Source organism: Bombina bombina, chromosome 12 (assembly GCF_027579735.1).
Source record: "Bombina bombina isolate aBomBom1 chromosome 12, aBomBom1.pri, whole genome shotgun sequence".
NCBI lineage: Eukaryota > Metazoa > Chordata > Amphibia > Anura > Bombinatoridae > Bombina > Bombina bombina.
In genome coordinates this window covers 105370766-105388831 of record NC_069510.1, presented here as the reverse complement: position 1 = coordinate 105388831, position 18066 = coordinate 105370766, and the positions used below count along the sequence as shown (strand labels likewise).

The window sequence follows — 18066 nt, the reverse complement described above, 5'->3', positions numbered from 1 at the left end:
AATAACACCCTGCACTATATAATGACACAGTAGTGACACTGGCACATGGGTAAAGCCAGACAAGGGGTGGTTATAGGGTCAGTGGTATCTGCCTCAGTATAATAACACCCAGCACTATACAAAGACACAGTAGTGACACTGGCACATGGGTAAAGCCAGAGGAGGGCTGGTTATAGAATCAGTGGTATCTGCATCAGTATAATAACACCTAGCACTATATAATGACACAGTAGTGACACTGGCACATGGGTAAAGCCAGAGGAGGGCTGGTCATAGGGTCAGTGGTACCTGCATCAGTATAATAACACCCAGCACTATATAATGACACAGTAGTGACACTGGCACCTGGGTATAGCCAGAGGAGGGCTGGTTATAGGGTCAGTGGTATCTGCATCAGTATAATAACACCCAGCACTATATAATGACACAGTAGTGACACTGGCTCATGGGTATAGCCAGACAAGGGCTGGTTATAGGATCAGTGGTATCTGCATCATTATAATAACACCCAGCACTATACAAAGACACAGTAGTGACACTGGCACATGGGTATAGCCAGAGGAGGGCTGGTTATAGGATCAGTCGTATCTGCATCAGTATAATAACACCCAGTGCTATATAATGACACAGTAGTGACACTGGCACATGGGTATATCCAGAGGAGGGCTGGTTATAGGATCGGTGGTATCTGCATCAGTATAATAACACCCAGCACTATATAATGACACAGTAGTGACACTGGCACATGGGTATAGCCAGAGGAGGGTTGGTTATAGGATCAGTGGTATCTGCATCAGTATAATAACATCCAGCACTATATAATGACACAGTAGTGACACTGGCACATGGGTATAGCAAGAGGAGTGCTGGTTATAGGATCAGTGGTATCTGCATCAGTATAATAACACCCAGCACTATATAATGACACAGTAGTGACACTGGCACATGGGTATAGCCAGAGGAGGGCTGGTTATAGGATCAGTGGTATCTGCATCAGTATAATAACATCCAGCACTATATAATGACACAGTAGTGACACTGGCACATGGGTATAGCAAGAGGAGTGCTGGTTATAGGATCAGTGGTATCTGCATCAGTATAATAACACCCAGCACTATATAATGACACAGTAGTGACACTGGCACATGGGTATAGCCAGAGGAGGGCTGGTTATAGGATCAGTGGTATCTGCATCAGTATAATAACACCCAGCACTATATAATGACACAGTAGTGACACTGGCACATGGGTAAAGCCAGTGGAGGGCTGGTTATAGGGTCAGTGGTATCTGCATCAGTATAATAACACTCAGCACTATATAATGACACAGTAGTGACACTGGCACATGAGTATAGCCAGAGGAGGGCTGGTTATAGGATCAGTGGTATCTGCATCAGTATAATAACACCCAGCACTATATAATGACACAGTAGTGACACTGGCACATGGGTATAGCCAGAGGAGGGCTGGTTATAGGGTCAGTGGTATCTGCATCAGTATAATAACACCCAGCACTATACAAAGACACAGTAATGACACTGGCACATGGGTAAAGCCAGACAAGGGGTGGTTATAGGGTCAGTGGTATCTGCATCAGTATAATAACACCCAGCACTATATAATCACACAGTAGTGACACTGGCACATGGGTATAGCCAGAGGAGGGGGTTGTTATAGGGTCAGTGGTATCTGCATCAGTATAATAACACCCTGCACTATATAATGACACAGTAGTGACACTGGCACATGGGTAAAGCCAGACAAGGGGTGGTTATAGGGTCAGTGGTATCTGCCTCAGTATAATAACACCCAGCACTATACAAAGACACAGTAATGACACTGGCACATGGGTAAAGCCAGAGGAGGGCTGGTTATAGGATCAGCGGTATCTGCATCAGTATAATAACACCCAGCGCTATATAATGACACAGTAGTGACACTGGCACATGGGTAAAGCCAGAGGAGGGCTGGTTATAGGATCAGTGGTATCTGCATCAGTATAATAAAAGCCAGCACTATATAATGACACAGTAGTGACACTGGCACATGCGTATATCCAGAGGAGGGCTGGTTATAGGATCAGTCGTATCTGCATCAGTATAATAACACCCAGTGCTATATAATGACACAGTAGTGACACTGGCACATGGGTATATCCAGAGGAGGGCTGGTTATAGGGTCAGTGGTATCTGCATCAGTATAATAACACCCAGCACTATATAATGACACAGTAGTGACACTGGCACATGGGTATATCCAGAGGAGGGCTGGTTATAGGGTCAGTGGTATCTGCATCAGTATAATAACACCCAGCTCTATACAAAGACACAGTAATGACACTGGCACATGCGTATAGCCAGACAAGGGCTGGTTATAGGATCAGTGGTATCTGCATCAGTATAATAACACCCAGCACTATACAAAGACACAGTAGTGACACTGGCACATGGGTATAGCCAGAGGAGGGCTGGTTATAGGGTCAGTGGTATCTGCATCAGTATAATAACACCCAGCACTATATAATGACACAGTAGTGACACTGGCACATGGGTATAGCCAGAGGAGGGCTGGTTATAGGGTCAGTGGTATCTGCATCAGTATAATAACACCCAGCACTATATAATGACACAGTAGTGACACTGGCACATGGGTATAGCCAGAGGAGGGCTGGTTATAGGGTCAGTGGTATCTGCATCAGTATAATAACACCCAGCACTATATAATGACACAGTAGTGACACTGGCTCATGTGTATAGCCAGAGGAGGGCTGGTTATAGGGTCAGTGGTATCTGCATCAGTATAATAACACCCAGCACTATATAATGACACAGTAGTGACACTGGCTCATGTGTATAGCCAGAGGAGGGCTGGTTATAGGATCAGTGGTATCTGCATCAGTATAATAACACCCAGCACTATATAATGACGCAGTAGTGACACTGGCACATGGGTATAGCTAGAGGAGGGCTGGTTATAGGATCAGTGGTATCTGCATCAGTATAATAACACCAAGCAATATACAAAGACACAGTAGTGACACTGGCACATGGGTATATCCAGAGGAGGGCTGGTTATAGGGTCAGTGGTATCTGCATCAGTATAATAACACTCAGCACTATATAATGACACAGTAGTGACACTGGCACATGGGTATAGCCAGACAAGGGTTGGTTATAGGGTCAGTGGTATCTGCCTCAGTATAATAACACCCAGCACTATATAATGACACAGTAGTGACACTGGCTCATGTGTATAGCCAGAGGAGGGCTGGTTATAGGATCAGTGGTATCTGCATCAGTATAATAACACCCAGCTCTATACAAAGACACAGTAATGACACTGGCACATGGGTAAAGCCAGACAAGGGGTGGTTATAGGGTCAGTGGTATCTGCATCAGTATAATAACACCTTGCACTATATAATGACACAGTAGTGACACTGGCACATGGGTATAGCCAGACAAGGGTTGGTTATAGGGTCAGTGGTATCTGCCTCAGTATAATAACACCCAGCACTATACAAAGACACAGTAATGACACTGGCACATGGGTAAAGCCAGAGGAGGGCTGGTTATAGGATCAGTGGTATCTGCATTAGTATAATAACACCCAGCGCTATATAATGACACAGTAGTGACACTGGCACATGGGTAAAGCCAGAGGAGGGCAGGTCATAGGGTCAGTGGTACCTGCATCAGTATAATAACACCCAGCACTATATAATGACACAGTAGTGACACTGGCACATGCGTAAAGCCAGAGGAGGGCTGGTTATAGGATCAGTGGTATCTGCATCAGTATAATAAAAGCCAGCACTATATAATGACACAGTAGTGACACTGGCACATGCGTATATCCAGAGGAGGGCTGGTTATAGGGTCAGTGGTATCTGCATCAGTATAATAACACCCAGTGCTATATAATGACACAGTAGTGATACTGGCACATGGGTATAGCCAGACAAGGGGTGGTTATAGGGTCAGTGGTATCTGCATCAGTATAATAACATCCAGCACTATATAATGACACAGTAGTGACACTGGCACATGGGTATAGTCAGAGGAGGGCTGGTTATAGGATCAGTGGTATCTGCATCAGTATAATAACACCCAGCGCTATATAATGACACAGTAGTGACACTGGCACATGGGTATAGCCATAGAAGGGCTGGTTATAGAATCAGTGATATCTGCATCAGTATAATAACACCCAGCGCTATATAATGACACAATAGTGATACTGACACATGGGTATAGCCATAGAAGGGCTGGTTATAGAATCAGTGATATCTGCATCAGTATAATAACACCCAGCACTATATAATGACACAGTAGTGACACTGGCACATGGGTATAGCCAGAGGAGGGCTGGTTATAGGATCAGTGGTATCTGCATCAGTATAATAACACCAAGCACTATATAATGACACAGTAGTGACACTGGCACATGGGTATAGCCAGAGGAGGGCTGGTTATAGGATCAGTGGTATCTGCATCAGTATAATAACACCCAGCGCTATATAATGACACAGTAGTGACACTGGCACATGGGTATAGCCAGAGGAGGGCTGGTTATAGGATCAGTGGTATCTGCATCAGTATAATAACACCCAGCACTATATAATGACACAGTAGTGACACTGGCACATGGGTATAGCCAGAGGAGGGCTGGTTATAGGGTCAGTGGTATCTGCATCAGTATAATAACACCTAGCACTATATAATGACACAGTAGTGACACTGGCTCATGTGTATAGCCAGAGGAGGGCTGGTTATAGGGTCAGTGGTATCTGCATCAGTATAATAACACCCAGCACTATATAATGACACAGTAGTGACACTGGCTCATGGGTATAGCCAAAGGAGGACTGGTTATAGGATCAGTGGTATCTGCATCTGTATAATAACACCCAGCACTATATAATGACACAGTAGTGACACTGGCACATGGGTATAGTCAGAGGAGGGCTGGTTATAGGATCAGTGGTATCTGCATCTGTATAAATAACACTAAGCACTATAAAATGTTTTTAATTTCAAATGTACCTTGGTGTCCTTCACTAAGGTCTGTACTTTGGAAAATGTCTGCCACAGCCTTTGTCTGTGCCTATTCCTGGTCACCTGAGCGGGCACAGAGGGATACGAGTGATGCGTTTGCAAGATGGCGGTTGCAGACACTGTGGGGGAGAAGCTACTGTGAGGGAGGAAAACAACAATAGCAAAAACAGCAACAACAAAAAAAAGTGAGGGAAGAGGTGTGGGATAAACTAATAACCACCGGCTGTCAAAAAGAGGATGGGGATTAGAGACCGGCACAAAGAGACTAGAAAGAGGGAGATAACCTACCGCTATTCAAATACAGTGCTATGCAGCAGAGCAGTGCTAAAAAAACAGAACGAAAATCACAAACTACAATATTGGGGAATGGTTAAGAAGCAACACACCAGTGTTTCAACCACGCATGCGTAAATCAGCGTGTGCGAGCATGACAACTTATTTACAGGGTCGACCATTATTGGAAAAAACCAAACACAACAATCTGCACACATTAGGTGGGCAGAGCCTGGCGGCCATTTTCAGCTATTTATAAACGAAGACTTTTTACATTTTCAGCTACTATATTCCAGCTACTGTATGATGGACCTGGTGCAGGAGGCTTATTTTATGGGTTTAAATATTTAAGTAAAACGTATGGTTGGGTGTAGACTGTCCCTTTAATATTCAACAAGTAGATCAGCATAATGATATGGCTGCTTATCTCTACTCGTTGATGGGTAAGCATATGGACATCACATGACTAATATGAGTCAAGCATCCCACACAGATCGCGTCCCTGTTAACCTAATGTGCGAAATAGAGGCAATGACTCATGTCTGGAATGGATGAGAGATTTGATAGGCAGAGTTAAGTGATATAAATACCAGCTTGCAACTCAAGTTTGATTTAAGCATTTAAAAAGGTCTGATTGTTACACAGCAGTCTCTGTGACTTTTTGTATCTGTTTTCTTTTCTTGAGCGTTACTGAATATTGGAGTGGTATTTATGCGATATTGTTTTTTACTTTTTAAATTTAATAAAAGTTGTCTTATCTTGATAGTACTAATGTGAGTAGAATTAGTGCACAAAACCCTGGTCTTTTTATTTGTTCTTGTTTATTATTTTTCTCTTTATTTTTGGAGAACAATACACACTATCGCCAGCGCTCTCAGCAGACATGGGGCACCATTTGTTAAGCAACGGATGCTGCTTCGAAGCCCCATGGTTTCAGGTCCGCCTGAAACGAAAGTTAAAAAGCGCTCCTTAACTTCTCTGCCACTTAAAAGAATGATTGACAGCCCTGCTAGCGGCTGATTGGCCGCCAGTGAGGAGGGGGCATTCACCAGAAATGCTTGTGCAATGTTAAGTACCGATAGTGTATGCTGTCGGCATTTAGCGAGGTGGTGTGGACATGATTCGTTCCAGCAAATCATATCCGCTTGTCTTTTGATAAATCTACCCCCATGAGGTTTAAATCCTAATCCCCTAGTCACTCGCAGAGCAATTTTTTTAACATGTTTTACGACGCAAACTTGCATGAGCGAGTCTGCAACCACAAATGTAACAAGCAGAAATGGCTTCTTCAGCCTCCCATCACTTCAGAGGTGGCAAAATAAATGACTCTGATGCTTTCTTGTTTGGCGTGAATGACATTCTCTTCTGTCATGCAATTGATCGTGTGAGAGCAGAAGTCAGCTCTTGCAATCGCAGGTGAGCAGAGTATGTACTTTAGACCTTGTCTGTCTGCAGTCTTGATACATTTTCCCTGTAGCATATGTACATATGCTGTTAAAACGGTAATAACTTTTACTAGAAATGTTTTTGCTTATGGAAGTAATTAAAGGGACACTCAAGTCAAAATAAACCTTTATGATTCAGATAGAGCAGCAGTTTTAAGAAACTTTCCAATTTACTTCCATTATCAAATTTTGCAGTCTTTTTATATGCTCACTTTCTGGGGAACATGTGCACAAGCGCACAGGTATACATATGCTAGTCTGTGATTGGCTGATGTCTGTCACATGACACAGAGGGCAAAATGGGAGAAAAAAAAATAAATTTGTCAGAAAAAAAAAATCTACTGCTTATTTGAAATTCAGAATAGTTGTCTTTTAATTATGCATTTCTGTGGTGGTCCTTTAAATGTAATTATTTTCTTTTTATATATGCATGACATAAACCTTTTTTGTGTCCCTTTAACCCCTGACCTCACACCCTACCGTATCCCTGCAGGCACAACCTGACTAGCCCTTTAAATTCTCTGTTACCCAACGTGTATTCCCAAACTTCCGGGTGCCAGCCCCATGACGTCACAGTGAAGGTATTCCCCCTCCTTCACATGGCCGCTTCCTGTCTGGCCACGCATGCGCATCTCGCATCTTTAAACGTGCGATTGGATGGGAAAATCAAGTCCGTCTTCCTTCCCGGCCTATTTGGTTTATTTATAGTTATCCTTCCGCCGGGGATTTTTTAACGTCCTGAGTTAAAGCACAAAGGCTCAGACTTTGTATTGAGGAGAATTTCTCTACGACTTCTTCAATAGTTACCCCACTGATTGCTGTGTAATTGGCCAGCCGACCCTGGCACCTAGAAGCCCTCTAAAGGGCGGGGTCACCTGAGGGGGCGCGGAGGGATACGAGTGATGCGTTTGCAAGATGGCGGTTGCGGACACTGTGGGGGAGAAGCTACTGTGAGGGAGGAAAACAACAATAACAAGACGGAGAGCTGGCCCTACTTGTCTCCGCACCGACCCCCTGGAACTAGGTGGGGAAGGTGGTGGGTGGGCAGTTTTATACCTGTCAACGTTACCCCTCAAAGGGAAATGCCGGTGTGTTACCGGCAGGGGCAGGGTTAATATTGGGATTTAAAGGGGCCTGGTATGGTAAACAGCCGAATCCCCTTGTATACTGTTACTATGACGGCGGTCTGGGCACCACTCCGCACATAGGGTTACATATAGGGAATACATTAGTTGATTATTGTGTGTATCACTATATGGCAGGTTTGGCTACATACGTATCGCTAAAGCTGAGACATAAATCTGTGCTGCTTATATAATGTCCCTTTTATTGCATATGCTCATATAAACCTTTTGGTGACAGAACTACCTCCCCACTCAGACATCCAGGGAGGTACATTAAATTAGGCCACTGAGGAATATACTGGGTTATGTGCCATACAGCTGATTATAAGATATTGCAGTGTGCTCTGGAATCTAATTGGCTTAAAAGTGTTACAGTGCACTCTGACTTCCAAAGTTTTACTCAATTTTATAACAATATATGGCATGTGAAGGGTTATCCAATTTGCTCTTTGGCATACAAAGGGTTATGGTATATTACAGCGGTGTCTGCCATCAAAGAAGTTCAGATCACTATGCGTCAGATTTAGCTGTCCCATGAAGCAAGAATGAATTGAAATGCGTTAGACATTCTCAATAAATTACACATGCGATGAAAGATGGGCTTAATGAATTAAAAAATAAACGTATTGACGTAGAGCAGTTCTAAAGTGGACGTGTAGACAAAACTAAGTGTTTATAAATCGCCATGTGTAGGAGGCCGATGTAGACATTTCTTTCAATTAATTTTGTCTGATTTATTTTCCAGGAAGAAGAATTTGTGTCAAAAGGTGGAGAAGCTGTAATATCTGGAGTCAAGTGTTAATATCATTGTTATAACGCCTGGGATACTGGTCAGTCAGGGTGTGTCAGACCAGCTGCTTGTCCCCTGCCCCCCCTTCCAGGAGTTCATAGTATGACGTTCTAGTTTGGGCCTAGTCGCTTCTCCCTGGGATTACAATACCTTGTTGTATTAGCAGTGACACATACCTCAGGTCATGGAGACTGAAAACTTTATTCCCCCCCCAGAGTGCCCTGTGTTTGAGCCCACTTGGGAAGAATTTAAGGATCCCTTAGGATATATTGCAAAAATCAGGCCAATTGCAGAGAAGTCTGGAATATGCAAAATTTGCCCACCCGTGGTGAGTATGGCCTCTGTCAGCAGTTTATTCACTGCAGCTATTCTAGAATTTGCAATCTTAACATGGATAATCTTCTTTTTGTTGTGCTAAATTGAAAACAACCTACAGCCACTTCTTCCTGTACCTATCTGCAAGGAATATACTCTGACCCATTTACCTAAAATATCAGCCATATTGTTTTTATTTTGTCTTTACATTGACCTATTTTATTAGGTAATGTTTTTCTCCTGGATGCTGAGTGGCTTTATTCTACATGGTTTCTTGGAGTTAATTGCTGTTTCATCCTTAATTTATTCCCCCCTCCCCTATCTGGCCATGTTCATTGTGCTCTAACCAGAGATCTCACACTATTATAAGATTTGTTGGGTGGTGGGTTTGATACCGGCTGGTGCAACATAGTGGGTTATTGAAATAAATATTTCCAGATGTACATACATAGCTGATTTTCAATAACTAATGTGTTTATAAGTTGGTAAGGAGAGGTTTCTTTATGCATAGTACAAGGCTTTGTTCATCTCACCAGTGCCTGTGTTATACAGTGTTAATGACGTTATGAACATTTTTGTAGAGGCCATTCACAATCAAGTAAACCAATAGAGCTGGACTTCTTTAAATTTATAGAGAATATTGGTCTGTATCCTTTGACCCTTGACAAGCAGACAGCTACAGGAACAAGTTTAGTGTAACCTAACCCCACCCTGCTGACACATGCACTCACTTATGGCACCACAATGTGTGCCGTGAAGGCCTTTGTCTGCAGAGTAGGAGACAGTGAGAGGGCAGCCATAGAGGTCTGTGTGTGCATGTAAGTGAGCAGCTTTGGAGGGCTGTGTGTGCGTGTGAAAGGGCAGTGTGCTCAAGACAGCTGGCACAGAGAGCTGTGTTTGCATGAGAGGGTGGACAGTTGTTAGAGTTGCTTGTGCATGAGAGGGGGCTGTTAGCGGACACAGAGGTGCGTGTGCACAATAAGCTGCATTAGAGGTCAGGCACATTGCTGTGTGCATTTAATTGGAAGGCACAGAAAGCTTCTAGTGTGTGATAGGGGGACGGAGGGCTTTGTGCAAGAAAGAGGGCAGACACTGGACACAGAGGGTACATATTGGTATGTTTGAGCATCAAGCACCTCCTTATTTGCAATGAACAATCCATTGCTGTTTTGCTGAGGTGTAAACGTGCAGTTGTACGTTCTTTGGTTACAGTTTGGAAATCTACATTTTAACTTCATGTCAAGATTTAAGTCCTTATTTTGTGTACGTACAATGAAAGCTACCAGGCCAGTCTGTCTCTTACCATTGGTATCATTATTGGTTGTCATTTAAGGAGTTGGCAAGTTTTTGTCAAGAGGGAAATATTTTGGATATTCCAATTACAAACTTAGGTATCCATTAGGACTAAATTCGTCTTATGATTTAATTATTGGAACTAGATTAAGTCCAATGTGGTATTGAACCAATATAGAAAGTTAAGCATTAGTTGAATTTGTGTAAAGGAAAATAGTGAAAACAGTGTAGTCTCTTTTCCAAAAACACTAGGAGCTTAGAGCTTAACATATTGGTTTATCAATGCCCAGAATAGTTAGGCTTGATTCACATATTAATTAAATTTATATTAGACTTACCATGATTACAACCCAAATGAATAACATACTACTGAAAATCAAGCAAATGAGTAAAGTCAATCCTTACAGGATTAATGAATATTTGGGAATGTATTAAAGTTTTATATATATGGGTTTTAAGTAATATATATTCAGAGCTGTTTATGGAAGTATTTTGTTGTACATTTAGCAACTGAGTTAATTATGCCCTAGCAAATCAGATGGTTTTTAATTTCCTTTAAATAGCCCTTTAAGGAGAGAACAGTGAGCTATGAGTACGGCTTAATTGCTGAAACGCGTAAGCTTAAAGGACCAGTAAACACAGTAGATTTGCTTAATCAACAAATGCAAGATAACAAGACAATACAATAGCATTTACTCTGAATTTCAAATGAGTAGATTTTTTTTTTCTAACAAATTTCAGTTATGAATATTTCCACTCCCCCTGTACCATGTGATAGCAATCAGCCAATCACAAATGCATATACGTATAGTCTGTGAATTCTTGCACATGCTCAGTAGGAGCTGGTTACTCAAAGTGTAAATATAAAAGACTGTACATTTTTTTTTAATTTTTTTATTAATGGAAGTAAATTGGAAAGTTGTTTAAAATTACATGCTGTATCTGAGTCATGAAAATTTAATTTGACCTGAGTGTCCCTTTGAGGGCATATGTGTACCTTTTTTGCTTTTTATTTTTGTTCCTGTTTTAATTAGAGCTTAAATAAGCCAAATAAAGAACATTGTTTTACTGCTACTCCGGACTCCTTTTCTTTTGGAAGTTTTTGTCAAGCTCCAGTGGAGTGGTAGTCTTATTTCTGCCAGTCCCAGAAGTCTAAGCTGCTGAAGTTATAAGCAAATTAAACTTTATTTAAAACTATTATATGCTAGCATACTTTTTCTTTGAAATCACATTTTGGTTGGGTGTGTGTACTGTGTTTTGTATTTTTTGTTCTGGTTTGTTTTTTAAGCCTCCCAGACTTCCTGCTTTGCTGCTCACCAACACATTGGGTATTTTATAACAAAGGTAATCTTAGCTTGGATTGCTTTGGGCCGGGAACAAAGTTTTGATGGTGTGTTCACTCTCATGTAACGCTGCCTAGCTTTTGCTCATGGGCTAGTGTTGTGCACAAGAGAATTTTGTTATAATGGCTTTTCTCTCACATTGAGTGTTCGAGATGTAATGGCACCAAATCTTAAGATATGATTGGATAGCTAATAAGTATTGCCTAACCTTATCATTCTAGATCAATAAAAGGATAACTGTTCAACAAAAAATATTTTTAATTTGTTTCCTTACTGAAAATAGTCATACTTTACTAATTTTGGGTCTTGAAAAGGTAATGACTTCAGAATTGTTTTATTAGCTCTAGTTTTTGAGCTACTTGCACTTCTATAATATAGTTATAGTGAAAAGCAATACTACAACAAACTGATATTTTCTTGATACAACATAAATTATTTTTTTCTTTCAATCTATTGCAAATAACACAAACTGGAAAAAAACATACAGCAATTTAAAGTACTATCTGAAATCGTGGCCTATTCACGAGAACACCTTCTCTTTGCTTGTTGTCTGTACTCCTCTTCTGGGACATCTCTTGTCACTGTCCAACAATAGTCAGCAAGCATAGAAGTGTTCCACCTACCCTGAGATCTTCGTTCACTTGCTGAAATGTCTGGTGGAATCGTTCACCGTGCTCATCACTCCGTTGTCGGGGAAGAAGTCCAGATGAGTTGAGAAAGTGGATTTTGCCTAATTTATACTTTTTTAGCAGGCTGTTCGCAAGCTCAACATAGTTTGCAGCCCTTTGGTTACCCAAGCAGCCACGCACAACACCTTTTTAAAAGCCTCCCAAGCCATTACCCTGCTTTGGGCTACATCTTGGAACCGAGAGCTAACAGATTTAAATGTCATATTCATTTTTCATATGCTGAAATAAATTAGAAGTATTTTTAAGTCAAACATTTTTCATTGTTGAGTATTGTATTTTGCAGATGCTTTTCAACTCATCCCTACCTTTTTTATCTTAAGGCAGGGCTTGACAAACCCAGTAGCCAGGGAGATACATTTTTAAAATTTTAGCCTCACAGCTGCAAAATACCTACTCAGCTTTTGTGTATTGTATAGCTCGTAGGGGTAGTCAAAACTTGCTGGCTTCTAGATTTTGAACAAATTTGATGACTTCTGTCCTAATTATTCTACTACTTTTTTATGCTTTTATGTTCAGTATAGAACAGGCTAATACATTTAGAAAGCCTGGCATGGCTGTTTGTGTATAAATAGTTTGTTTTCTGGCATTTATGAAGCGCCACACAAATCGTAGAAGCCACTTCTAGGTCAAGTAATGGCGTGTCCTCTACACAGCTCATCATTCCCGGCTGAACTCCTTCCTGTCACGTGATAACCATAGAATCAGGGGTTCTCAGCCCAAGTGACCTCAAGGCCCAGTACATTTTAGCCAGACCTGGCTGCAGCCCGGCTGATGAGAAACACAGTCCTTGATGCTTGGCTCCTTATGGGCCCCCAAGGCAAGAACATACTGTGATCTTATTGCAGAAAATGCAGCAGGTCTGAAGAAAAGGACACGTGCATAAATCTTGATGGGAATTAATTTTGCAGTGCTACTCGCTACATCAGGCATTTCTCTTCAACCAATGCTGATGTGTTCTGTCTGCATTGTGTAAGTTTTCCTTAACACAGTGCAGCCAGAGCTGTTTGAAGAGTACAGTCAAATATGGAACAGCCGTGCATTTCCCCCCCCCCCCAATACAGCCCTCTATCCTTTCCCAGTCTGCAAGGGGCTATGACTCCTGAGTGTAAGACATTCTTATGAGCAATGCACCTTTTTTTTTTTTTTTTTTTTTTTTTTTTTTTTTTTTAATACATTTTTTTTTTTTTCTTTCTTCCTGCTAATGATGTGATGTTAGACTGAGAGCAAAGGAAACAAATGTATACAAGGGACATTCTGAAAACTTTGCATTTTGTTTCTGTTGCTGCAATATATTATAAAACTTTTCAAAAGTTCCTTCTTCAAATCATCAAAGTGTAATTAAGCTGGTGCCTTAGTGTAAACAGCCTCATTCAAAATTTAATTTTAAAGTGACCTGCAGAAATTTTTTCTCAAAACTTCAATTGTACTTCTGGCTTCTGTTTTGGCTTATTCTACAGATCTATGCACAAATAGCTTTGTTTAGCTCATAAAATTGTCTGCCTACATCTTGCTAGCTCTGAAATTTGTAAATTGCAGGGCGGACACATTTCAGTCTTCACTGAGACTATTAGAAACAAAAGGAGATGTGAGTCTCCAGGAGTTGTACAATTGGATAGCACTCAAATTCCCTTGTTTGTGTAATAAAAGACTGAGTTACAAGTGGCGGATACACTAGATAAATTTAAAATATAACTTTTATTAGGACAATACATTTAAAAACACAGGAATTGATATTAACTTAAATCAGAGCAGCAGGTTGATATCCAATTACAGGATTACTAACGAATAAGCACTCTGAAATAGAATTAATGGTTAGTCTTAATAATATAGACCTAGGATGTAATGTAAATCCATAGTCTTTAGACTAATCACTATTTATCTGAGACACAGAAAATTATATTGGTGAATATAAGTCAGGCAAGATGGTCCATTATTATGTTTGCAAATAATTATGTAGATGATTATGGTATATTGTGATATACCATATACATATTAGCAGATATGCAGTGTTATGCGTGTAATCGATTTGCACATTTGCATAAGCGTATTTATCAGATTTTTAATAAATCTATTGGTAATGAATGGAATTATTCCTCTTGAAATATAGTATTGGTATTGTAAATCCTAGAGAGTTATTCTAGATAAAATTCATCCATTACTAAAATAAATAGTAGATATATTATTCAAAGGTCAACTGAGGGTTCAATTCCCATTAGTATTCATAAGAATCGGCTATTACTGTGATGGTATATGCTTATATAGTGCCACAGGTTTACCTTGGTGGATGATTTAAGTTAATACCACAGCATTACCCAGAATGTGTGACAACTGGGTTTGGTGCTATTAGTAATGCACCAGGTAATGTCACGGTACTTTTGTATATATATTTTTCTCAGTGCTTGATATTGCCCAGTATATATTAATACTAAATGTGTATAGTAGATTTAGGCAACAGATCTTTCTTTCTATAATGAGAATAAAAATGCTATAAAATGATCCTATACAAGTATTATTTGGCTTTGGCATCAACTGTATAACACTGTCATATAAGAGGAATACTCAGATTTAAATATATCGTAATGAAACTGAAATTCATATACTGCAGATTTAAATGCAAGTACCAACTCCTAGTTTCTAAACTGACTACATTCCAACCATATTATACTCAGACTCATCCCATTAACACAAAAATATGCTTATTTAAATAATATAGAATCTCCTGCCTGTCTCTCTCTGTTAGTCACAGGTGTGTTACACTCGGCTGCTTAAAATAGTAAATTACGTCTAAGTTACTACGTGACAAGCTATAAGCAGGCTGAGTTAAATATTTGGAGTATGATTTTTAAGTTAAATTCCTGCTTGATTAAAAAACAACTAAGGAGCCCATTATCTCCCAACCTCCCCTGACATGTTTCGCCGAGAAACTCGGCTTTCTTTACAGTAGTGCCATTGGGCCCCTTGTTGTTCACTGAGACTATACCAGTGCAGCTTCTACTCAGTGGTTGCTGAAAACTTCTGTATGACTTTTAGGAGGACAAGCTTTCATCGTCCTTTGGGATCCACCTTCCAAAGCATTCTTGGGGACCTCATGCTGCAACCAGTAAATACGACTGCAATCTCAGTCTACATTGACTGCGGTAGAAAACCTGTTTTGTTGTCATCACACATGTTGGGAATTTACTTGTTCCTGAACCTGTAGTGATTAAGGGTTGGTTGTAAAACCCCATATCTCAACCACCAAGACCTCCTTACCTTACAAATAAGTGATTGCAAGCACCTGTTGAATTTTGGTCATCAACGTGAAAACAGCAGTAACCTTCAGCGGCACTTAGAGCCTCTCTCCTTCTCAAAGGACTTAGAGCCTCCCATTCGTGTCTCCCGATTAGCATTTGGTCACTGTTAGAAATCGTGATTACCTGTCCTACTAAAAGCTTGGTCATTTCTGCTGGTGCGGTAAGGGAGCTATTATGGAGCCCTGATTTTATTACAGGAGTATAAGGCCCCTTATGTAAAAAAGGGAATTCTCCTAAGATTTAAATGAGGATTCATACTTGATTTTTAGGTAATCACAGTGGTAGTGATCACCTGCTCTTGTGCTGTCTTTGGGGGATGGGGCAAATTTTAAATCATCCATCGCCCCCATAAAACATTGAGACTTATGAGACTTTCCCCTTTTCCTTTTAGGGACTGTATACCTTTATCATTAGAAGGTGATTTCTATAGAAATGGTAATCCTTTTACCTAATGTATTTTATGGGGGCTGCATCGCCAAAGGACAGCATACAACCTCTCATGTGAAAGAGGGGTTACCCACTTCCAATTAAGAAGTCCATTTTACATAGCGTGTGATTGCCATATAAATTGCAATCACTTGGCTACTAGGTGAATTTTACTGTGCTTTTTGGCTTTGACCAAAGTGACTTAAACGCTAAGTAACCCCTCTTTTGATAGAGGAGCGGCCCCTATTTCAAGAGGGGTCACATGCCAATATGGCTACCAGCTGATAACCATGGCAACAACAAGCACCTGATGGTACAGCAGACATGGAACAATATCAGAGGGTAAGGTTATCCTCTTCTGTTCCCCATAATACATAGATGAGCTTAAGACCCCTTATTTAAAAACATAAATCCTGTTCTTTTAAAGAGAAAGTGTGCTCAAAGAGAATGCCTTTACTACTCATTGCACAACCAACATTGTTATATTACTATACTTTATAATCATTGACCCTCTAAATGTCTGACTGTTTCTAAGCCCCTGCAGGCTGCCTGTCTTTTTTTTTTTTTTTTTTTTTTTCTTTCTTATACCTTTTCGCCACAAGCTAGTGCTAATTTATGTGTATATATCTTCTTGTGTTCGTTCCCATGAAGTTATTCATGAGTCAGCACTAATTTGCTAAAATTAAAGTCTGTAAATGGCACTGAGATGAGGAGACTGCAGATGCTTAGATACCAGGTATAACGTATTAATATAATTTTTGGTTATGCAAAACTGGAAATGGGTAATAAAGGGATTATCTTTTTTTTTTAAAATCTACATTGTGGAGTAGACTGTCCCTTTAACGGAGTGGTCCTGTGTGTGTCCCAATTGTCAGTGAGAAATACTTCATAGCATTGGTCTTATTTGGTGATTTATTTATTTATTTATTTATTTTTTTTTTGAAGATGCTTTTGTTACCTTCTCACCTTAGAAATATATCATAAGACCCTTATTTGAAAGTGTGGTGAGGTCTCATCTTTAATTAAATTATGTTTATAACCTAAAAGCTATCAAGTGATGTTCATAGTAATCATGATAACTAGACAGTAACTGCTAGCGTCATTTCATTCTGTTGTTGTTAGGGTTTATAGTTGAGTTTCTAAGAACTGATCACTCAAATCCAAAATTAAAAGTGCAAACTATATGAATGTAGGATGATCTTGTGTGTGAATATATATATATATATATATATATATATATATATATATATATATATATATATATATATATATATATATATATATATATATTATACCCCCCTACTGAGTCAATTTGGACAGAGGGGGAACATGTATTTAGTCTAATTTTTTTTTATAGCAGGACTCGACAAACCCAAGAGTCAGATACCCACCGATTCCTAGAATTTTACTCCTGGCTCCTAACTTTTTGGGTTATTCTCCATATATCTATTTACAAATACTACTGTCTAGCTCCTAAATATTCTTACTGGCTCCTAAATTCTAAACAGATTTGTCAGCCCCTGTTTTATAGCTATTGCCTCTGTCACTTTGCGCCATAAGTCTAAAATTGTATCTTCTGAATTTATTTTATGGAACATATGCAATCCTAAATGTTGGTCTTTTTTTGGGAAGGTGACCTGATGCTAAATAAGGGAGCACAATGTTATCTATATGGCAAACATGAACTAGTTTTTTTACGGCTAGACAAAGCTATTAAAATACACTGAAATAAGAGGTGACCTTCAAGGGGCTAAATATTAGCCCGTGAGGCTACATAGGTTTAGCTTTCCACATAGAATACCAAGAAAACAAAGCAAATTTGATGATAAAAGTAAATTGGATAGTTGTTTAAATGTGCATGCCCTATCTAAATCATGACAGTTTATTTTGACTAGACTGTCCCTTATAAGTATTGGCTTTATTGTGCAATACAGCCTACATAAGAAATTACTCTCAGTGGGGATTATGAGAGATAAGTAATAAAAATATTTTCAATTGTTCGTTCTAAAATGTTTTGG

At 39.9% G+C, this 18066-nt stretch overlaps 1 protein-coding gene across 2 annotated transcripts in view; it reads left to right on the top strand.

Moving 5' to 3' along the window:
* Positions 1–7532: 7532 nt before the first annotated feature.
* Positions 7533–18066, top strand: part of KDM5C (lysine demethylase 5C) — a 249125-nt gene continuing 238591 nt past the window's right edge. For both annotated transcript variants that reach the window (XM_053695364.1, XM_053695363.1), the window contains exons 1-2: positions 7533–7799; positions 8645–9017. In XM_053695364.1, the coding sequence (XP_053551339.1) occupies positions 8874–9017 (144 nt within the window). In that variant the 5' untranslated portion in view covers positions 7533–7799; positions 8645–8873. The remainder of the gene's footprint in view (positions 7800–8644; positions 9018–18066) is intronic.